General features: G+C 47.3%; 1 protein-coding gene across 2 annotated transcripts in view; it reads left to right on the top strand.

Moving 5' to 3' along the window:
• Positions 1-20,479, top strand: part of slc24a3 (solute carrier family 24 member 3) — a 60,293-nt gene that overhangs the window by 10,704 nt on the left and 29,110 nt on the right. For both annotated transcript variants that reach the window (XR_013121310.1, XM_076974723.1), the window contains exon 2: positions 5,531-5,650. Coding sequence is in view for 1 of the 2 variants with exons in the window: in XM_076974723.1 (XP_076830838.1) it covers positions 5,531-5,650 (120 nt within the window). In the remaining variant the exon portion in view is untranslated. The remainder of the gene's footprint in view (positions 1-5,530; positions 5,651-20,479) is intronic.

The raw sequence follows: 20,479 nt of genomic DNA, 5'->3' as shown, positions 1-20,479 counted from the left end.
CTCTCTCCCTCTCCCTCTGTCTAACAAAGTGAGGTAACAGCTGGCAATAGAAACCAAACTGGTCTGGATTCTAAATCACACTGAAAAATAAATAAAAAAGGGTAAAAGTAAAAAGTTGAAGAATTAAAATCACAGGCTGATCCCATTGTGTGAATTTCACAATTCGAAATGTGATTCAGTAGTTTGTATGGAGCCCATGTGCTTGTATGCACTCTCAACGATGTGTGAACATGCTTCTGATGACATGGTGGATGATCCCCTCTGGGATCTTCTCCCAGACCTGCATCAGGGCATCAGTGAAGCGCTGGACAGTCTGTGGTGCTACTTCTCGGCATTAGATGTCCCAGAAGTTCTCATTTGGACTCAGGTCTGGGGAATGTGAGGGCGTGTCAGTAGCATCAGTGTCTTTGTCATGCAAGAACTGCCTACGTACTGTAGCCACATGAGGCCAGACATTGTCCTGCACCAATAGGAACACAGGGTCCCCTGCTCCAGCATAAGATCTCACAATGACTCTTAGGATTTCATCCTGGTATTTAACAGTAGTTACAGTACTGTTGGCTGTCAGGTAGATTATCATCCAAGGATGAACCTTCCCAGACTGATTCACTGCCAAGCTGGCTGAGCTGTATGATGTTGCAGGCAAAGTAACATTTACCACAGCATATCCAGACCCTGTAACGTCTGTAACTTGTACTCAGTGAGAACCTGCCCTGTTCTGAGAAGAGAATGAGGCGTAGCTGGCAGACATGACAGTTCTGGTGTTCTCTGGCCCATTGAGCTGCACAGTGCTGGGACATCTCACTAGAGGACATTGCACAGTGCTGGATACACAGGTCCCACTAGAGGACATTGTACAGTGCTGGATACACAGGTCCCACTAGAGGACATTGCACAGTGCTGGGTGCACATGTCCCACTAGAGGACATTGAGCCCTCATGCCACCCTCAAGGAGTCTGTTTCTGACAGTTAGGTTAGAAACATGCACACCAGCTTCCTAACTGGACAGGTTGATATCCCTGAGGTTTTATTGATGTGGTGTTTAGTAGTGTGTTTTGATTAACTGATAAAAAGTGTATGCATTACTAAGATGTGTGTGCCAATCTATCATTCTTTGACTCTTTTATGTGATATGGCTCAGAAATGTCAGTCAGAATATCTGGTGATGAACTTGAGGTACTTTGCTCCAATTGGAACTAAAAGGAATAAGTCAAGTAGGCCATGTTACATTTTCAGGATGTTGTCTGTCCGATTAAGGCATTTGGAGCAGACATCTCACACTGTTACGTCTTTCACTTATTGAAGAAAGTTTTCAACTCTGTTCAGCTTCCAGCTATGCAAGTGGAGCGATCCATTTGGGAAATCAATGAGCCTTTATATGAGTGTTTACAGTGGTGAAGGAGCCATCTGACACTGAACAAAACTGACAGTCGGTCCCACTCTCAGCGCCTCATGTGCAATTCTGCATGTGTTATGGAATCTCCAGCCGGAGGGAGGGGACGCATGTCATGCAGTGATGTCCCAGAAACCACCACTCCTGCTGGGTAACCCTCAGCCTCAAAGACCTCAGCCTGCTCCCACAGCGTTTTGAAGGAGAGGAGCTTCTTCTTCTCCTCCTCCGCCAGCTGACAGGAGACGCACGCAGCAGGAACCCCGCTGCCACCACTCACTAATGAGCCGGCTAATGGCCTGTCACATCCTTAAACGAACCAATGCTGATACTCAATTGCTCTCTATAAATATACCCTTTATTGATTTTGTCTTTCGGGCACTTTGTTAAGGCATTAAACAGCCAATGTGAGTATGAATCAAACGGCTGATGATTGTGCTGGAAATCTCTTCGTTGTTTCACCTGGCTTACAGCTAAATTAAAGTATTCAGTGGCATAAGGTTCTAGCCTTCCCTTCACTGCTGCAGATATGGGACACAGTTTCTACACAGAGGAGGGCCACCTTAAACATTGCTACAGTTCAACAACATCTAATTCCAGATAGTTCTGTCCCACATCCAGGGCCTCACCTGCATAGCTAATGAAGATAAACTAGGTAATTAAATGTGAAGGGGGATGGGGGAGTTGCTAAATTTATCTCTGCATTGACAGTATGGGGCCAAATGTCTCCTGAATGTATAGAACAGAGTTTGTCTCAACTGCTGGATTTTGGAGTCGCCTGTGAGGTCATGTTACATGACCTCAGTGATGATGAAGGTTACATCACCTCAGTGACCACAACAAATCATCTGTATCTCTGCATCTCTACCTTTTGGTCTTAATGTAGACGACATTACTACACAGCCAGACACAATGCTCCCTAATGTATCCAGCAAAAGGACTTGAGACCTATAAGACCTATAAGTGCTGTATGCAGACTCGATTTCTAAGCATGCAGATGTTTATGTAATTGACAGGAAATGCAAAAACGTCAGCTCCAGGGAGTCAAGTCGAGAGAGAGAGAGAGAGAGAGAGAGAGAGGGAGAGAGAGAGAGAGAGAGGGAGAGAGAGAGAGAGCCACCTCTAGAGAGAGCTTCAGAGCACCCCAAACACACACATCCCTGGGGAAGAGTGGCAGAGTCCAGAGTTCATTCTCCTTTTCACACACTTGAAAATTATGTGGTAAACTAATGATCGAGCATCTCTGAACTGTCCATCTTCACACCTGCTGTTGTGTGTGTAGTGCTAAGTTACATAACCTGTCTTAGTCATGCCTGTTCTCTGCAAAACTCTGTGACCGTGGATATGAACACATAAGGCTCTTCTCTGGAGCTGTTATCACTACTCCTGTATGATCTGGTATCACTAGTCCTGTATGATCTGGTATCACTACTCCTGTATGATCTGGTATCACTAGTCCTGTATGATCTGGTATCACTAGTCCTGTATGATCTTGTATCACTAGTCCTGTATGATCTGGTATCACTAGTCCTGTATGATCTGGTATCACTAGTCCTGTATGATCTGGTATCACTAGTCCTGTATGATCTTGTATCACTAGTCCTGTATGATCTGGTATCACTAGTCCTGTATGATCTGGTATCACTAGTCCTGTATGATCTTGTATCACTAGTCCTGTATGATCTGGTATCACTAGTCCTGTATGATCTGGTATCACTAGTCCTGTATGATCTGGTATCACTAGTCCTGTATGATCTTGTATCACTAGTCCTGTATGATCTTGTATGTGGTTTGGTAGCTTCCCTCTGATCGGTGTATGTAATTAGGCTAAGGGACATTCTGGACATTTAAACATCTGTTTTATGATGAGCCTCATGCTGAATTCACAAACACATTAAGGGATTATTAAGGAATTAAACCAAACTAATCATAATTGTTTTGGGTCTTACATTTGGTTTTACATAAGTCCATTTCAGGTCTTTTTTTCCAAAGGAAGAGAAACATCCCAGTGTGGAGCAGAGCAGAAGTGCCCAGCAGGCTGCCTCAAGGCTGCAAGGCTTTAGTGCCAGCGAGGCTCCAAAACAGGACCTCAGAAAAAACCCAAACTGTAACCTGCACAGTCCTGCATTTAGGCCAAATGTGAGAGACAGAGGTTGTTTCTGAGACCATTGCGGTGCTGTTTATGTTCACTTAAAAACAAAAAAGTGCATGAAAGTTGCTTCCTCTCTTGGCTTTCTATTTAGAGTTCCTCATTACTTATGTGGGCTTTTATTTTCAGTTCATATGAGCTGATGTGTATCTTCGTGGTGTGTGTGTATGCGTGTTATGCCATTCTTGCTTGCCCCTGTTCTCTGTGGTTATATCACATCTCTATAGTAACTTCCTTTCACCCCCTGTGTGTGTGTGTGTGTGTGTGTGTGTGTGTGTGTGTGTGTGTGTGTGTGTGTGTGTGTGTGTGTGTGTGTGTGTGTGTGTGTGTGTGTGTGTGTGCGTGTGTGTGCGTGTGTGTGTGTGTGTGTGGCTCATTGCAAAGGTAATGGCATGTCAGAGAGCGGTACAGTGGGCAACATTTGAGAGTACGTGGAGTTGGTATGGCAAAGCTGAATTGGATTCACGTCCTGCTTCACACATGACAGCCATGTGCATGGCTGCTTAGACTTCCGTTTTACTGTAACCAGGCAGCTACTTTGATGTGGCCACAGACAGGAGGCGGGATGGGAGGGGACGGATGCTGGGGGGTTCTCTCATGATGAAGGGCTTTGGGCCCATCCCCACTCCACTGGACCGCTGGGTGGCCAGGAGGAGAGAGATGCTTCAGATTTTCTGTAAGCATCACAACCATCCCTAGTTTACTCTTGACATCAGTACACCTCAGGGTGCCATGAATTATTGAACAGCCTCTTCTGGGATTGCCTGAACCTGCCTGAATTGCAACAAATGGCTATTTGTGAAAGCAGCAGTCTGTGTGTGTGTGTGTGTGTGTGTGTGTGTGAGGTGCTCTCTACTACCTGTCTGCCAAAACCACTGTCAAAACTACAAAATGACACTAATGCCAGTCAAACGGGGCTATGAGAGACGTGTGCTTGTGGAATTGGCATCAGGTACGTATGTGTGTGTGTGTGTGTGTGTGTGTGTGTGTGTGTGTGTGATAGAGAGAGGTACACAAACACACTCCGTACTATCTGTCCCCTGTCAGGAACCCGGTGAAGCTCGGCTGGACGTCAGAGTTCTCCACTCTCTGTGCTGTTTATCACTTGCCCTGCGTTAAGAGACCTTTATTTTTAGTTGAAGGAGCTGTAAGTCTGAGCCTGTGCTCCGAGCAGGACGGGTGGAGCTTCTCAAGGACGCTGCAACCCAAATGACGGCGCTGCCAGAGTAATCCCTCTCCCAATAGCCTACTCCACCCGCCCCCTAGCCAGGTGAGCTCTACTGTGGTGTCAGCCAGCTGCAGGAGCTTTCGCTCTGAACGTTCGTGATGCTTGGTGCACACACGGCTCGGCCAAATGGACGGTGCTCATAAATATTCAGAGGTGATGTCTTGCTGGCCACGCCCTCCGGGCAACCGCCTCTCCACGTGCAGCTCCTGCGTAAGCGAGAGTCCACGGAACACTTTGTAGCTCACCGTGTCCCTAGGTGGTATCAGTAGGAGCCGTGGCGTGGCAGCGCCCGTCTGGCCCGGCCCGGGACCTGCTCAGGATGCCCGTGGGCCTTGGTTCTGATATGGAGCAGCGTTCAAGCCACCCACTGTAACTTTTATACAGTCCTGTTCTCTAGAAGATGCATGGGGTGCAGGTGGATGTTGATAATATCAGGTTCTGTGAGGTGATCAGTCTACTCTTATCTGAGAAACCTTCCGCATAGCCTGAGACACACCTTATCCGCATGGTGTTGCCATCAGTTTAGGGCCACTCTTTTAAATTTGTTAGAGTAAATATTGAACCCTAAAACTTTTCTTTTATCCATTTTATCTTTTATCTTTCATCCACACATACTCCTCTGAAATGTAGTGTTTTTTTGTAATCTTTCTTCAGTAGAAGGTCATTGGACTGCAGTCCCCAAGCAGGATGGAGCCCTCAGCACTCCGCCGGCTGCTCAGTAATAATATGTTGTGGCCTGAGCGTCTCTCTGGCTGTTTTGCAGGCTACGTCCTATCCAGCTTCTCCCCGGAGGTCAGCGACAAGTGGGAGAGCCGCAGGCTGCTGGGGCACTTCACCAACGAGACGGAAGAACCGAGGGTGGAGAGGAACTGCACACCGCCAGGTAGGAAGCGTCTCCCGGCGGCCCACGCACGGGGGGGTGGGGGGGGGGTTGTTTATGTAAAGCGTTTATGTATTGTTGCTGTTCACTCACTCAGCTTTACAACTCTGGTTTTTGAAGGTCACGGTACTGTGTTTCAGCTGGGTCTGTTTCGGCCTAGTCTGACCGGTTGTCATTTTTGTTTGGGTCTGGGCCCAGTGTGACCAGTTGAGTCAGTCACTGTTTCCTTTGTTGCTCTGTATGTGAGGTAGCCGACACACACAATGCTATTGTTGATGGGAACCCTGCTATCTGAAGAGCTGGGGAACACATCGCTTTGTACAGGACTTCCCTAACAGAGGACTAATTTAGTTGAGGAGGGACCACAGGTTAAAAAGACAAACAATGAAATCCAGAAGTGAGAGCAGTAGGATAAAAATCTCAGTATCCTACCAAAGACTTTTAGACTGCTGTCTCAAGTTAGGAACCCCCCCCCCCATCCCCCCCAACAAAAAAAACTGCCGTGTCAAAGCCATTGTCGACCTCTATGTATGAACTTTTTTGCTGACTGTGAAATAGCCGGAAAGTCTTTCAGCCATGAATGGCGATGACTCGGCGTCTGCAAAGACCTTCTGCACAATTACATCACCCAATGAAACGACGGCTTCGGCCCCGTTCTCTGACTTCTCCCGTTGTTTACTTTACGGTGTGTTATTGCTTCGTGCTTTGCTGCAGTGTGTGCTGGGGAACCCTCCTGCGCTCTCTGCTGTATAGCGCAGCGGGACACCTTACACTGCGGTCCATGCTCACAGCCAGTGTGGAGTGGCTAATTAGAGCAAGAGAGGTATGGCTGTTGAGAAAAGGAGCCATCGATAGTTTAGGGCCATTGATCTCCCCCTTCTCCACCCCCTTCTCCACCCCCTTCTCCACCCCCTTCTCCACCCCCTTCTCCACCCTCTTCTGCAGTTCTTCTTTCTTCCCCTGCAGTGTTTGCTGCAGATTTAGCACAGCAATGTGTCGCCATTACAGCATTTCTATCGACCTGGAGTTAACTGTTGTATATGTAGAGAATGGCGTCTCCTGTCCAGGAGGTACTAGAAGCTAAATGTTTAATTCAGTGGGAAGTGCTGTTTCATACACCCCTGATGTCCTGACAGTTCTAATCTTCCCTCTCTAATATAGGATATTCTGCACCAAAACAGGTCAACAAACCCGTTCAGATAAAGAAGAAATGCAAGTTATCTCACAGGAAGGAACAAAGTGTAAACACACATATACAGAGAGAGAGAGAGAGAGAGAGAGAGAGAGAGACAGAGAGAGAGACAGACAGATAAAGAGTGAGACAGAGAGAGCCTGGCACCTTGGCACTGGTTACATTTCCTTATTTATTTTGCTGTTTACTACCTCTAATTCCCCATTTGGCTTTAAAAAGATTACATTAGACATTTTGCTCTTTTAGCCCCACCATGATCACTTTAAATTGTTCAGATTTAGATGAAGAATTATAATCGCTTGATTCTCTTTAATTAGTTGATTTTTTCTTTCTATTCCTGCCAATCTCTCTCACAAACAACTTTGTCTCTCTGCCATGCGCATACACACACACACACACACACACACACACACACACACACACACACACACACACACAACACAACACAACACAACACAAGCCGTTCATAATCCTCTTGAGGACTGGCGTAGAAAGATTCTCCCCTTCTCATTTCACTGTAGTCTCTGTAATGTATGGAACTGTAAATTCATTTCACGCAAATTCACACGGCAGCTGCCTGGCCTACCCCGAGTATTCAGACGTTCTTCATCACACCCAGGCAGTGCAGTGATTAGCTTGATTACTAATGCTAATGTGCTGTAAATGAATTCTTCATCCATCTAGTCACATTGTCTGGCCTGCTGTTTTAGGCTGCTGATGTGTGACAGACTGGAAGCTATGCTGATGAGCTTATTTGATTGTTATCTCTCTGGGAGAGGAGAGCTGGGGTTGGCTGCCATTTCTCCCTGATCTTGGCCAATAGCCTACTGAGACTTTTAGATCGAATGCTAATTTATATAAAATAGCCACTTACTAATATAAACAGCAGTTTCTGATTCTTGAGTGGCAATTAGACTTTTTAGACCTATTGACTTTTGTATTTAGAACTCAAATTAATGAACAGATGTTTCTCTATAATAATGTTTATTATAATTAAATCATATGATTTTAGGAAATGCTAAAAGTTGTTGTCTGCCTACAAGCTAAATAAACACCACAGGAGTGTACAAAGGGACCAACTGATATATGGTAGGTGTATTTTTAGCTGTGTAATAGTGTTTCAGTATGTTTGACAACACCAGCATGATGCCAAACAAAACGGCTTCACTAATTCTTATTAATTCCTTTACATTTACATTAATTTACATAAAAAACTTTCTTTACATAACACTGTCCCCAATATACATTTTATGTTTACATTTACAGTATTTTGCAGGTAGTCTCTTCTATTCTAGAATGATGTCTGAAAGGGTTGTTGTCTCTGTGGAAGTTGTGCTTATGCTAGCACAAATGGGCTAGTGTCTAAGGATGCTATCAGGTGAGCACTCTGTCACCTGGAGCCTTTAGCTACAGGGAGTTTAAATCCTTGGACAAAACTGGACCCAAACAAATTAAAGACACTGGAACGACCACATCAAACTTCATAAGGCACCTGAAAACACACCTGGATAGGTTTGTTTAGTTTATGTTAGACACTTCTAATGTAATTACAGCTAGCATAGTCATCTAAATGAGCATAGCAGCCACTTGTGAACAAACATCCAAACAACCATCGACATGTTTTTCCGTAATGATATTTTTGCAGGGTTGCCAACTCTCATGCATTGAGCGTGAGACACACGCATTTGACTGTCTTCACACGCTCTCACGCCACACTTCCGATATCTCACGCCGAAAAAAAAAACTAGTTTATTTACCTCTGATCCATGTCTATGATTCAATGAGTTACTAGTTCGCTCTGGCGCCAACCACCGGCGATCGATAGATCGCGATATAACACTTAATTTGTGTCCATTCTATGTTTGCAACCCCCCCCCCCCCTCCAACAATTGACACTCGCCACCTCCTCCAGGTTCAAATCTCACTCCAAGCGATCTTCAAAAGTTGGCAACCCTGTTTTTGTTTACTTTGACGCTAGTATTTAGATTAAAAAATGGATGTCCCCCAGTATCGGCCACCACGTTAAGATTGTTTCCCACCGAGACAAATAACCTTATCCTGGTATTGACTGAGGCCTTGGACTACAGCCTAAAGTCTCTCTAGACTTTTGAACATCTCTGATGTGCTATCTCTAATTTCTATAATGTCTTCCTCAGTCTTCCAGTACACACGGTCTCAGCCATGATTACTTGAGGTCATTCTCACAAATCTTAAATGCATTATGGGTCAGTGAAAGCTCCCCAGTAGGTCATTAGCCCCCATACACAGTGTCAGAGATCAGGATACACTTTCGACTGTGGTCAATCACATTTGCCAGGCTCCTGTCCTGCATCCTCACCAGAACCGACTGCGTTCCTCGATCTTACAGGTCCGATTCGGCACGGCCGGCGTCCACCACCAATGTAGCGCACGTGTGACCTGTCCAGCAGACTTGCCAACAGGACAGTCAGGTCATAAGGCACGCAAGCCTCAAGAGGGGTAGCTTCTGCCTGCTGCCGCGTGGAAGGTGGGCGGGGCCTTCTCTCCGCCTCCACCCTGCTGTCCCAGCTGGCTCGGGGCTCCTCTCCACAGCGCTAATTTCACATGAAATTACCGCTCAGCACTCCCCCGCGACGTCCCGCATGGAAGGACGTGCTCCGGTTGTGCTCGCGTCATTTTAATCACTTCTCCGAAGTCTGTATTCCTGTTTTTTTTTAAGAAAGCGAAGTGAGTGCGCACAAGAGGTGTGGCTCCGAGATTGGAGAGACAGTGGTGAGTCCGGTTGAGGGGGCGGGGTTGGTGAGTGGGGGAGGGGGAGGGGGCGGGGTGGAGGTGGGGAGTGGGTGGTGAGTGTGTGGAGGGAGGGGCCAGAGCTGGCCGTTACTCAGGTGGAGTGATCATGGAGAAGGATCCTCAAGGCTGTTGGAATATATTAGCAGCTTGTGAGAGGGTTGCTGACCCCATGCAGTCACTTGCAGACAAACACACGTGAACACACACACACACACACACACACACACACTCCAGGTGAATGACTGCAATCTACTGTAGGACAAGATATTAAAAAAGCAAAGTTTCCAGATAAACAGGACGTTTCAGACAGAGGTCCTTCATCAGCTGTGCAAGCAAAGAGCCTTGCTGATGAAAGACCTCTGTCCAAAACGTCCCGTGTCTCTGGAAACTTTGTGTACTTTACTATATATATCTCCTTGGACATCCTGACGTTGATGGCACGTAGATACAATGTGACTTATAACACCTTTGGAATTGCAGCTTTCTTCTTTATTGACTATGCTAGGATGGCAGGAGCACTCAAAGCTTCTCAGCTGAACTCACAGTGTTATTTGTTGGACACGGTTATTTGTCAGCCAGTTTAGTCCAATATCACCTCTCTGGAGTCCTGAAGGATCCTGGGCCAGTATTGTTGGTTTGCATAATTCAGGATAAATGTCAGTACGTAAACAATGATGGCATTGTTTACCGTTTGATCTCTCCTCATGTCATGTGTTGTATGGCCTCTTTCACTAGTATGACATGTGGTAGGAAGATTAATTCACAAGGTATTTAAAGACTGGAGATTAAGGATGGTTGATTTAGGATGGTTGATTACTGCATTAAAGTTAAACATATATTGAATAAATGTTTTGAAAAGTTACTTTTTGACTGCAGGGTGAGAAATTCCTTTTGTTTTCTTGTTTTTACTTCTACAGCCTGTATGTGATGGGATAAAACAGTACCAGTATATTTCCTTCCCTCACAATGTGGTTATTATCACATTTCATCATTTTGTCCCATTATCTTTTACATTTTCTCTTGTGTTGAAGTTACACCTTCTTAAAATGGCCCTCTTTGTCTTATTTTTTTTTTATAATTGTAGCTGTCCATTTGTTATTTTGAAGCCTCTCTAAAACTCTTGAAATATTTTTCCTCTTTTCTTCTCTTTCTTCCTCTCTTACTATCTGTCATTCGACATCTCATGGCCCTCTCTCCATCTTTGTCTCTTTCTCTCCATCCCTCCCTCACTATAACACTTATGCTGAATTCCTCAGGTGTTTTTAATCCCAATTACGTCCCACCACAGGAGGCTTGAACCATTAAAGAGATTTAAGTACAAGGACCTGATGACCTGCAATTCACCGCTACAGTTTAGGGATGTTGCTCTTTTATTCAAATGAACCCTGTCTTCTGGTAGCTAAAATGAAATAGCACTGAAAGATGTTTTAAACCATTTAGGCTGGAGAACAAGGCTAAGCTCCCTGAAGGCTGGTGATGACTTGCAGAAATCACCCCCTCAACCCCAACAGCAAACACTTTACCCACAGCCAGGAAGAAAGGGGAAACTAGGACACGATGAGCCCTGTGACCAGTGAGAACATGGCAGGCAGCTTCCAGTGTCACGCGTGGAGCCGTGCCCAGTACAGAGCTGTACAGGTGTTCTTTCATCCATAACAGCCATGGAACATAAATAAGGTAGAAACAGGCGGTGTTGGAGGGGGTCAAGCGAACGGGCCAGTAACTGTTTTGTAGTTTTTCCCTACAGCCGTGCCGCTTTTCCTCCTGTGCTTTTGTGGAGATATTTATGAGAAAAGCTAGAGTAGAAATCTGGGGCTCGAGGAGAGAGACGCTTAAACAGGCTTCCGGGAGAATGTCATAACAGGATAAAGAAATGCCCAGGGGGCATCGGCTGCTCTGAACACCATTACTGTCACTTTCCTGTCACAGTGACAATACCATTAATTTATGGAAATGCGAGGTGTGTGTGTGTGTGTGTGTGTGTGTGTGCACATACATGCTCGTACATGCATCTAATTTGAGATATATGTGTGTCACATCTTGCGTCCTGAGGCTTTTCACTATAAGCGATTTACAGTAAGCCGTATTTCAGCCTACCACATAATTAGCATCACTGCTAACCATTATTTTTACGGCTGGTCGTGGCACGTTGGTGGGACATGTAGCCGTTTTGCGCCCCAGACTGAGGATGCTGGACACCTATGGCTGTCTGTCAGTCCCTCGACATTACGGCCCATGTTAGCTGCTGCAATTCATGGAGGAATATCAAAGGTGTCGTGTGTGTGTTACAGAGGACGCCGCTGCCCTGAAACGCGCCGTTCTGCCTCAGAATAGAGCCGTCCTTCTCCTCCTCTACCCTCCTCACGTCAGGGGCCAGCTCTTTCTTTTTGTTTAGAATCGGAAGTATATATAGAAACAGTTTAGTCATGGCGCTGTGGCACTGAGGTGACTCTAAATCAGGGATGTCCTGCAGACAGGACAATTAGAATATCATGCCACTGTGGTTTTGGAAGGACGGAGTGCCCACAGGCCTTAGTGTTATAATGTGCGGGAGATCACTGCGCCAAACGTGAAGTGTGTGTGGTGTGTGTTTTGTGCGTCTGTGTATGAGTCTAGGGGGCAGAGTCTGTGGTATGTTGTAAGAGTCAATAGATGTCCATACGTTTGTAAGACTGAAGAGATTAAATGAAGGAGAGATGAGTAAGAAACAAGGATGTATCTGAGTGTGTGTTTATGTTTGTGATGAAGTCTTCCAGCTTCCAGTTGTTTGACTCTTGAATTCTGAGTAAAGGCAACTCCAAACATGCCTTCATGCCTTCAACTACTTAAGAAGCCAGTGTCAACAGCATGAAATGTGACATGTGCTTTAAATGTAGAGACGGCCAGGACAAATGTCCATGTGTGTGGCTGGACAGCAGAGACCAGGCCTTAGGATGTAATAAGATATAAGAGAACATAGACGTAGCATGGAATTGGGTACAGCATGACAAATAGTTTTGCTCAGGGGCTTGTATAAATAGTTCCTTTTTTAGTCACAACCTATTTTCTTTCTCTGAGACTGATAGCTCCCATAGTCCAGATTCTTTTAAATTGTCTCACCATTTGGCTTCATGTGGGTCATTTGTTTGGACTTGTTTCGTATACTTTGGCGAGGTTGTGCTGGAAGCATGCACAAACATTTTTTTTTTAGAAAAGTCACTTATTTTGCTCCCTGTTTCTGAGCCCTTTGATCCTGTTGTGTGTTAGTAGCCTGCAAATGCATGGTTGTGTGATATCAAAAAATAGATTGAATGGATATTGTGTAGATGATTTACACAGTCTGGGAGGATTTTGAGAGGAGATTAGGAGAAGAGAGTTGGGTGGGGGGGCGATGCGGAGGGTTGGAGGGGTGGAGGGGTTGATGGGAAGAGAGAGGAGCAACAAGGGGTGTTGGCAAGGGAGATAGGGAGATAGGGAAGTGGGGAGATAAATGTGACATTACTCAGCAGAGTAGTGAAGATGCTCCCTACAGACAATGCTCTCTCTCTCTCTCTCTCTCTCTCTCTCCCTCTCTCTCTCTCTCTCTCTCTGTCTCCCTCTCTGTCTCTCTCTGTCTCTCTCTCTCTCTCTCTGTCTCCCTCTCTGTCTCTCTCTCTCTCTCTCTGTCTCCCTCTCTCTCTCTCTCTCTGTCTCCCTCTCTGTCTCTCTCTCTCTCTCTCTGTCTCTCTCTCTCTGTGTTTCTCTCTCTCTCTGTCTCATAGTCTCTTCCTCTATCTGCATCTCGCTGGCCCTCTCACTCCCTGTCTCCCTCTTTATGTACGTGAGTAATGTTTAGTCCTTACACACTGGCATTGTTACAGAACAGCTTTTCCATATCATGGACATCGTAGATTAAATGGCACGTGTATATTGGTATGTGCATAGCTTCATATAGTGTTCCACTGGAATCGAACATAATTCCACTTATAAGAGGGATGATGATAGCACGTGGGGCTGTGCAGGTCTGGAGATGAGTGCGTGTGAGCTGCAGAGAAGCTCAGCGCTGACACGTGCGTGTGCACCAGAGCCCCCGGGTCTCGCCTGCTGCTTGTTCTGATGCCGGGTGCTAGTCAGTGGTGAGAGGAGCCGTGTTCGTGCTTGTCGAGCGCGCCACTGCTGTGCTCATGCTGCGGAGTCAGAGGCATGTCGTCCGGGGGGGGGGGCACGAAAGCCTCGCACTGCTGTTCAAACACGAGCGCCTGTCACGACTGCTGACAGGGTGTGCTAGCCCACGGCTCCTGTGTTAGAAAGGGCTACGCACACACTCACCCCCCCCCCCCCCCCCCCCCCCACACACACACACACACACACACACACACACACCACACGCACACACCACGGACACTCCAGGCAATAAGGAGCCGCGTGAATTGAGGTCTTCTGTCTGACAGCTCTTGCAAGGCTCTTAATAGACCACATCTTACAGAAGGTTATGAAGGCCTGTAGCTGAAAATCACAGATTCAAATGAATGACACGACTTGTAAATCTATTGATTAAAATATACTGATAATGGTAAAGGGGTGATGGTAAGTCAGAAATAAGAAATACTGTATATAAAGAAGCAAATGTAGGTGGAGGTGAGGAGGAGGCAGAGGAGGAGGCAGAGGAGGAGGTGAGGAGGAGGCAGAGGAGGAGGTGAGGAGGAGGTGAGGGAAGGCAGAGGAGGAGGTGAGGAGGAGGTGAGGAGGAGGTGAGGAGGAGGCAGAGGAGGAGGCAGAGGAGGAGGTGAGGAGGAGGCAGAGGAGGAGGTGAGGAGGAGGTGAGGAGGAGGCAGAGGAGGAGGTGAGGAGGAGGTGAGGGAAGGCAGAGGAGGAGGTGAGGAGGAGGCAGAGGAGGAGGTGAGGGAAGGCAGAGGAGGAGGTGAGGAGGAGGGTCCCCTGACAGTCTGGGTGCTCCCTGTTATTGCTCACGCCTCAGATAACTACACCTGGCTAGCACTGCATCAGGCGTGAGCTGGACGCCACTGCTGGACCGGACCACCTCTCTCTGAGAACGAACGCACCTCTAATGGCTTCCAGGACCGCGTGTCTCCAGCAGTTTCCACTAGAACTGCGTCAAACTGGCTAATAGCTCATTTTCAGAACGCCACGCAGGATAAATTGGCTATGAATGTCAACACTAGCAAGAGATTTGAAAAGCACCCAACAGGCACATCGTTACAGTCTCCTTTTCACCCTTTATTACAACGTAGTGTGTGTGTGTGTGTGTGTGTGTGTGTGTGTGTGTGTGTGTGTGTGTGTGTGTGTGTGTGTGCGCGCGCTTTTGGTTGAAGAACTCATTCGAGGACACTCCTGTTGTGATGATTTCTTTAAACATCACCAGTGACGCCCACACACACACACACACACACCTCCTTGTTTTCTAAGAAATCTGTTTGTCTTAGCGGCTAATTGGGATTTCCACGAATGACTCGAACTAGAGCAATAAATCAAAGCCTGCAGTGACGTCACTGCCCAGAACATGTGATTAATGCAGATCTCCAGCCATTATGAAGATCAGTGTGAGGCGACTGGACTGTGGTCTCTGTGGAAGAGGGACAGGGGACTGAAGCTCAGGGACTCAGGGGAGCCTCTTATTCAGAGAAATTGAGTTCACCTGCAGGTCACCTGGAATCGCACTGAGATGCTGAACCTATTGAATCCTGTGAACTTGAAATCTCATTTTGTAAGAGATATTTAAATGACCTAACAGGTGCCATTTTTTCATCTTTGGAACTCATCCCTCGATGACCTTTCTTGTTTTATGCAGGGCCCTCCTAACCTACAACAGTAGTAAAGTTTGGCTGGAGAGCAAGTCAGGCCAATTAAAGACATGTGACTGTTGATGAAGAGCATGGACCCTACTGCCCGGTGTTCAGTGCACATCCATCTGTGTATAATTACTGTGTAGGACTCACTGTATTGTGTGTGTGTGTGTGTGTGTGTGTGTGTGTGTGTGTGTGTGTGTGTGTGTGTGCGTGTGTGTGTGTGTGTGTGTGTGTGTGTGTGTGTGTGTGTGTGCATGCGTGCGTGTGTGTGTGTTGAACACAAGGTTCCTCTGGTACTTTCATTTGACAAGCTGGTCCATGATGTTACTGGAAGATCCATTTATCAGTGGAAGAGCATAGAGGCAGATCCTGTCTACAAGTCCACCCTCAGAGGAAATCATCCTAGACTTTCTCTGATTCTGCTCTTAACTCTGTCCACACGACCAGCCTCAGAAGAAGTCCACCCAGACTTCATCTCCGTTTACTCTTTGCTCTGGCTTTTTGGGCTTGATCTACGACAGGATTGCGCTCCTTTGGTAAAAAAAAAAAATGTTTGTGCATAGGGCAGAGGATGGAACTTTTCTGGATGACCTGATTTATTTATATTTTTATACAATATTTCGAGTCAGCAGGAGGGAGCCCCCCCCCCCCCCCCCCCCCCCGCTAAAACCTCCATCATCTGTCCCCTGCTGCTTCAACACGTTCTGTGCACATCATCCTGCCCCCTCACTGTTTTACATGGCCATGTTTGATGGTACGTGATTTCTACATGGTAGTCCTGCTGGCCGAGGACAGCGGTGAGCGCCTGACTCCGGCATGTTCTACAGACGGACAGTAGTACTGGCGACCACTCCTCACTAACGCACCCCTCTGTCTCCACAGACGATTCTCACTCTGGCTTCTTTGCTGTGTGTATTTTTAGCGGCCCTATTGGGTTTTTACACTCTGCTGTCGGGCTGATGCGCACGTGTCCCATTTAGCTCTCCCTATCACCCTTCTCTCTCTCTCTCTCTCTCTCTCATTTTCTCTGTCACTCCCTACTGTGGGATGGATAACAAGACCAGGCTCAGTGAGTGATGTCATCACAAGAGCTCATGGGACACTTGAGTTGACTAAGATTATGTAACACGCTCAGCTGGGAGAGAGCCATGACATCACTCCGACATCAGAGAGTCATCGCCAGAGGCACTGTGTTGGAGAGAGAGAGATTGCTTTTGGCTTAAAGTTTACTGATTAGTGGGCTCTGTGTATCACCTGCTCTGTGAATCTGATGCCACTGTGTGGAAGAGAGCTGGTGACCTTTGCAGGGATGTGGTTGAACGTGTGCCTATTTCCACAAGAACGCCCCTCACTACACGTTTGCTTCACATTTAAAGTTTACTTTCATTACAGAGATGCTGCACCGATCTGTTTCTGATTGGCTCATGAAGCTGTGGCCCCATCTGTGACTGGGCTGAGAGCAGCTCGGGCCCCTGGTGCAAGCGGAGCTGCAGTTCTGCAGGGTCCTGTGGAACACTGGGGGTCTGCACTGGGGGTCTGCACTGGGGGCCAGCACTGGGGGTCTGCACTGGGGGTCTGCACTGGGGGCCAGCACTGGGGGTCTGCACTGGGGGTCTGCACTGGGGCCAGCACTGGGGGTCTGCACTGGGGGTCTGCACTGGGGGTCTGCACTGGGGGTCTGCACTGGGGCCAGCACTGGGGCCAGCACTGGGGGTCTGCACTGGGGGTCTGCACTGGGGTCTGCACTGGGGGTCTGCACTGGGGGTCTGCACTGGGGGTCTGCACTGGGGGTCTGCACTGGGGCCAGCACTGGGAGCAAGCACTGGGGGTCTGCACTGGGGGCCAGCACTGGGGGTCTGCACTGGGGGTCTGCACTGGGGGCCAGCACTGGGGGTCTGCACTGGGGCCAGCACTGGGGGTCTGCACTGGGGGTCTGCACTGGGGGCCAGCACTGGGGGTCTGCACTGGGGCCAGCACTGGGAGCAAGCACTGGGGGGCGTTGTGCTCTACACAGCATGGCTTCGGGGCGGCAGGCCAGGGCGTGTCTCCATCACATGATCTCTTAGTTCAGCCTACTCATGCTGATCTGGCAGAGTTGGAACAGTGACTGGAGATGCATGACTTGAAATGAGTACGCTGCTTAATTATTAACACTCTCTGAATAATGCACACTGGTAGTGGTTTTTGTCATTAGTATATATAGTATAAGAGTGCAGAGTATACATCTAAGAGTACAGTATACTGTACATATATATATATATATATACAGTATGCATATGTGTGTCTTCCTTGTTCATGGTGTTCCTGTCATTACTCGGTTGCGTATGTCTCATGAGAGCCTCTCATCTCATCTCGTCTCATCTCATCTCCTCTCGTTTCCCACTTATAGCTTATGTGGTGCTTTTACCCCAGACGGCTCGTAAATAAACTCCACACTGTTAATAATCCATGATGCTTAATGGCCTCATTTTTGATGAATTATTATTATTAAACCATGAACAACAGATTAAATATTAACATATCAGCAGAATAACTTTGTCATGCTTTGACTTGCAGAGTGGGCATGTATATTAGAAAGATGTTGCTGAGCGTAGCAGACCCTCACCAGGATGTAGCTGTGGGTTCTCAAGGGAAGACCGTCCTCTGGCCCTCTTGTGAAGTGTAAAAATACATTTAATCTAGAGACTGAAATCTCACTTTTAACTTTTTGGTATGTATTTGTTGTTGTTTCTTATTATTAACTTGTATGTAGCCTCTGTAGCCAATCTATGCTTCTGTCATTATGCTTTAAATGAATGATTTGCTGTTTACTCTCTCAAATCTATAAAATGAGCCCTATCCATTCAGCATGACGTCTATCACCTCAGGAATGCTGTGACTTACTGCCAGGGCATGTGAGAGATGTGTGAATCAGGGAGAAGGAAACTGAAACAGACAACTGGGCTTTTACGGTGGTTCTTCTCAGGTCTGTGGCTACTTTTAGGAGTTGTAGAAAGTTACATCACTGACGTGCTCTCTCCAACGTGCTTGTAGTCACTGATTCACTCTCCCTCTGCTCCTCTGAGTTTACCTCCTGCTTGTCTCGTGTGTGTCCCTGAGGTAGAAACACCTTAAAATGTCAGTAAATCATCTCTGGTGAGGAAGGTGGAACAAAAATAGTGAAAGAGAGAGTTTCCAGATCTCTTCCATTTCTTTCGTTTCTGCCGTTCTCTCTCTGGAGTCTGTCCTTGCTGATTCGTTCACTCATGTCAGAGAAGATCCATCAGAGCCACTGGTGCGTGTCGCCATGACAGCTTCGTCACACACCCTCTGTCAGTCCTCATTTCTCTCACCTCTCTCACAAAAACCTGGCCTTATGAGCACGATGTGTCACCATAAACGTGTTTGCAGTTAAAGACAAGCTTGGCCTTGGTGATGGCCCTGACTCTCTCAGTGAGGATGAGGGGGAGTGGCCTGAGGTGTAGCAGGGCATTGTGGGCCATAGGGCAAAGCAGCAGGACACAGCTGTCGGGTGTGGCTCAGCTGGCAGGGTTACTAAGCTGCAGGGTAATCAGACAGATGGCAGGTCAGTCAGATAGTGGAGTGATCAGGCTGCAAGCTGATCAGACATAAAGGTGATCAGATGGCAGGGTAATTGGACTGCAGTACGATCAGACAGCTGGGTTATCAGGCGGCAGGGCGAGCAAATGACGGTAATTAGATGGTAATGTGATCAGACAGCAGGTGGATCAGACAGAAAGGTGATCAGATGGAAGGGTAATCAGACAGCGGGGCAATCCACGGGGGTCACTGGGAAGTGCGTCCCTGGGGCTCCACTGCTCCTGGAGGGGCCGCGGGTGGGCGGGATTCCCTGGTCTTTCTCTGCCTGCCTCTGTCCTCTGGGGGAATGTTGTCGCAACTTTCTACCCTCGCTAGTAAGTGCATTCCGTGCATTTATCCTCTGTTGCACTTACACAAACACACACTTCACTTGTGCTGTATGTCTTAGGTACACTTTCTGCTCTTCTTTCAGGAGCAGCGATTGGTGAATCATCGCAGTGGATATTTGAGCTTTTTCTGCCTTTCTGTCTTTTTACTTTTTCCCCACCTCTTTTCTCTCCTCTCCTGTATGGTCCACCTAACCCCAATTATTGTTATCATTATTGTACTGTATTATACAGTATTATATGGGGGGTGCAGGTTGGCCAAAAAAAAGACAGCAGGGCAGTCAGACAGCTGGGTGATCAGACAACAGAGCAGTCAGACAGCTGGGTGATCAGACAGCAGAGCAGTCAGACAGCTGGGTGATCAGACAACAGAGCAGTCAGACAGCTGGGTGATCAGACAGCAGGGCAGTCAGACAGCTGGGTGATCAGACAACAGAGCAGTCAGACAGCTGGGTGATCAGACAGCAGAGCAGTCAGACAGCTGGGTGATCAGACAGCAGAGCAGTCAGACAGCTGGGTGATCAGGTGACAAGTAATCAAATGGCAGGCTGATCAGATGGCAGGGTAGTCAGACAGCGGGGCGATCAGACTGCTGAGTGATCAGACAGTGGGGCAATCACATGGCAGTGTGATCAGACATCAGGGTGATGAGGTGGCAGGGTGGTAGTTCAAACTGATGGCAGGGTGATCAGACAGGATGTTGATCAGATGGCAAGTTGATCATACAGCAGAGTGATCAGGCAGCAGGGTTATCAGATGGCAGTGTGATCAGACATCAAGGTGATCAGGGTGATTAGGTGGGAGGGTTCTGATTCCCAGCATGCTGAGACAGAGACACTCCAGCTTCCAGAAGAAGATTAGCACAGGGACCTTAGTCAGGGGCAATGAATTATTCAGATGTCCACATTTAGCATTCTGCTAATCTCTGTATATGTGTGTGTGTGTGTGTGTGTGTGTGTGTGTGTGTGTGTGTGTGTGTGTGTGTGTGTGTGTGTGTGTGTGTGTGTAAGAGAACGAGAGAGAGTCTCTCTCTCTCCCCAACTTATAGCCTATGTTGTTAAAGAGAGTAGAAGATCTAGGGGAGTAAGTAAGTGGCTTGTGGCACCCTTTGTGAAATTGGTTGTATTGGTATAGACCTACTGTCAAAGGTCATCTTTGCTCTTATAAGAGAGACAGA

This window comes from Brachyhypopomus gauderio, chromosome 15, assembly GCF_052324685.1.
Source record: "Brachyhypopomus gauderio isolate BG-103 chromosome 15, BGAUD_0.2, whole genome shotgun sequence".
Taxonomy (NCBI): domain Eukaryota; kingdom Metazoa; phylum Chordata; class Actinopteri; order Gymnotiformes; family Hypopomidae; genus Brachyhypopomus; species Brachyhypopomus gauderio.
This window is presented reverse-complemented; position numbering and strand designations above follow the sequence as displayed.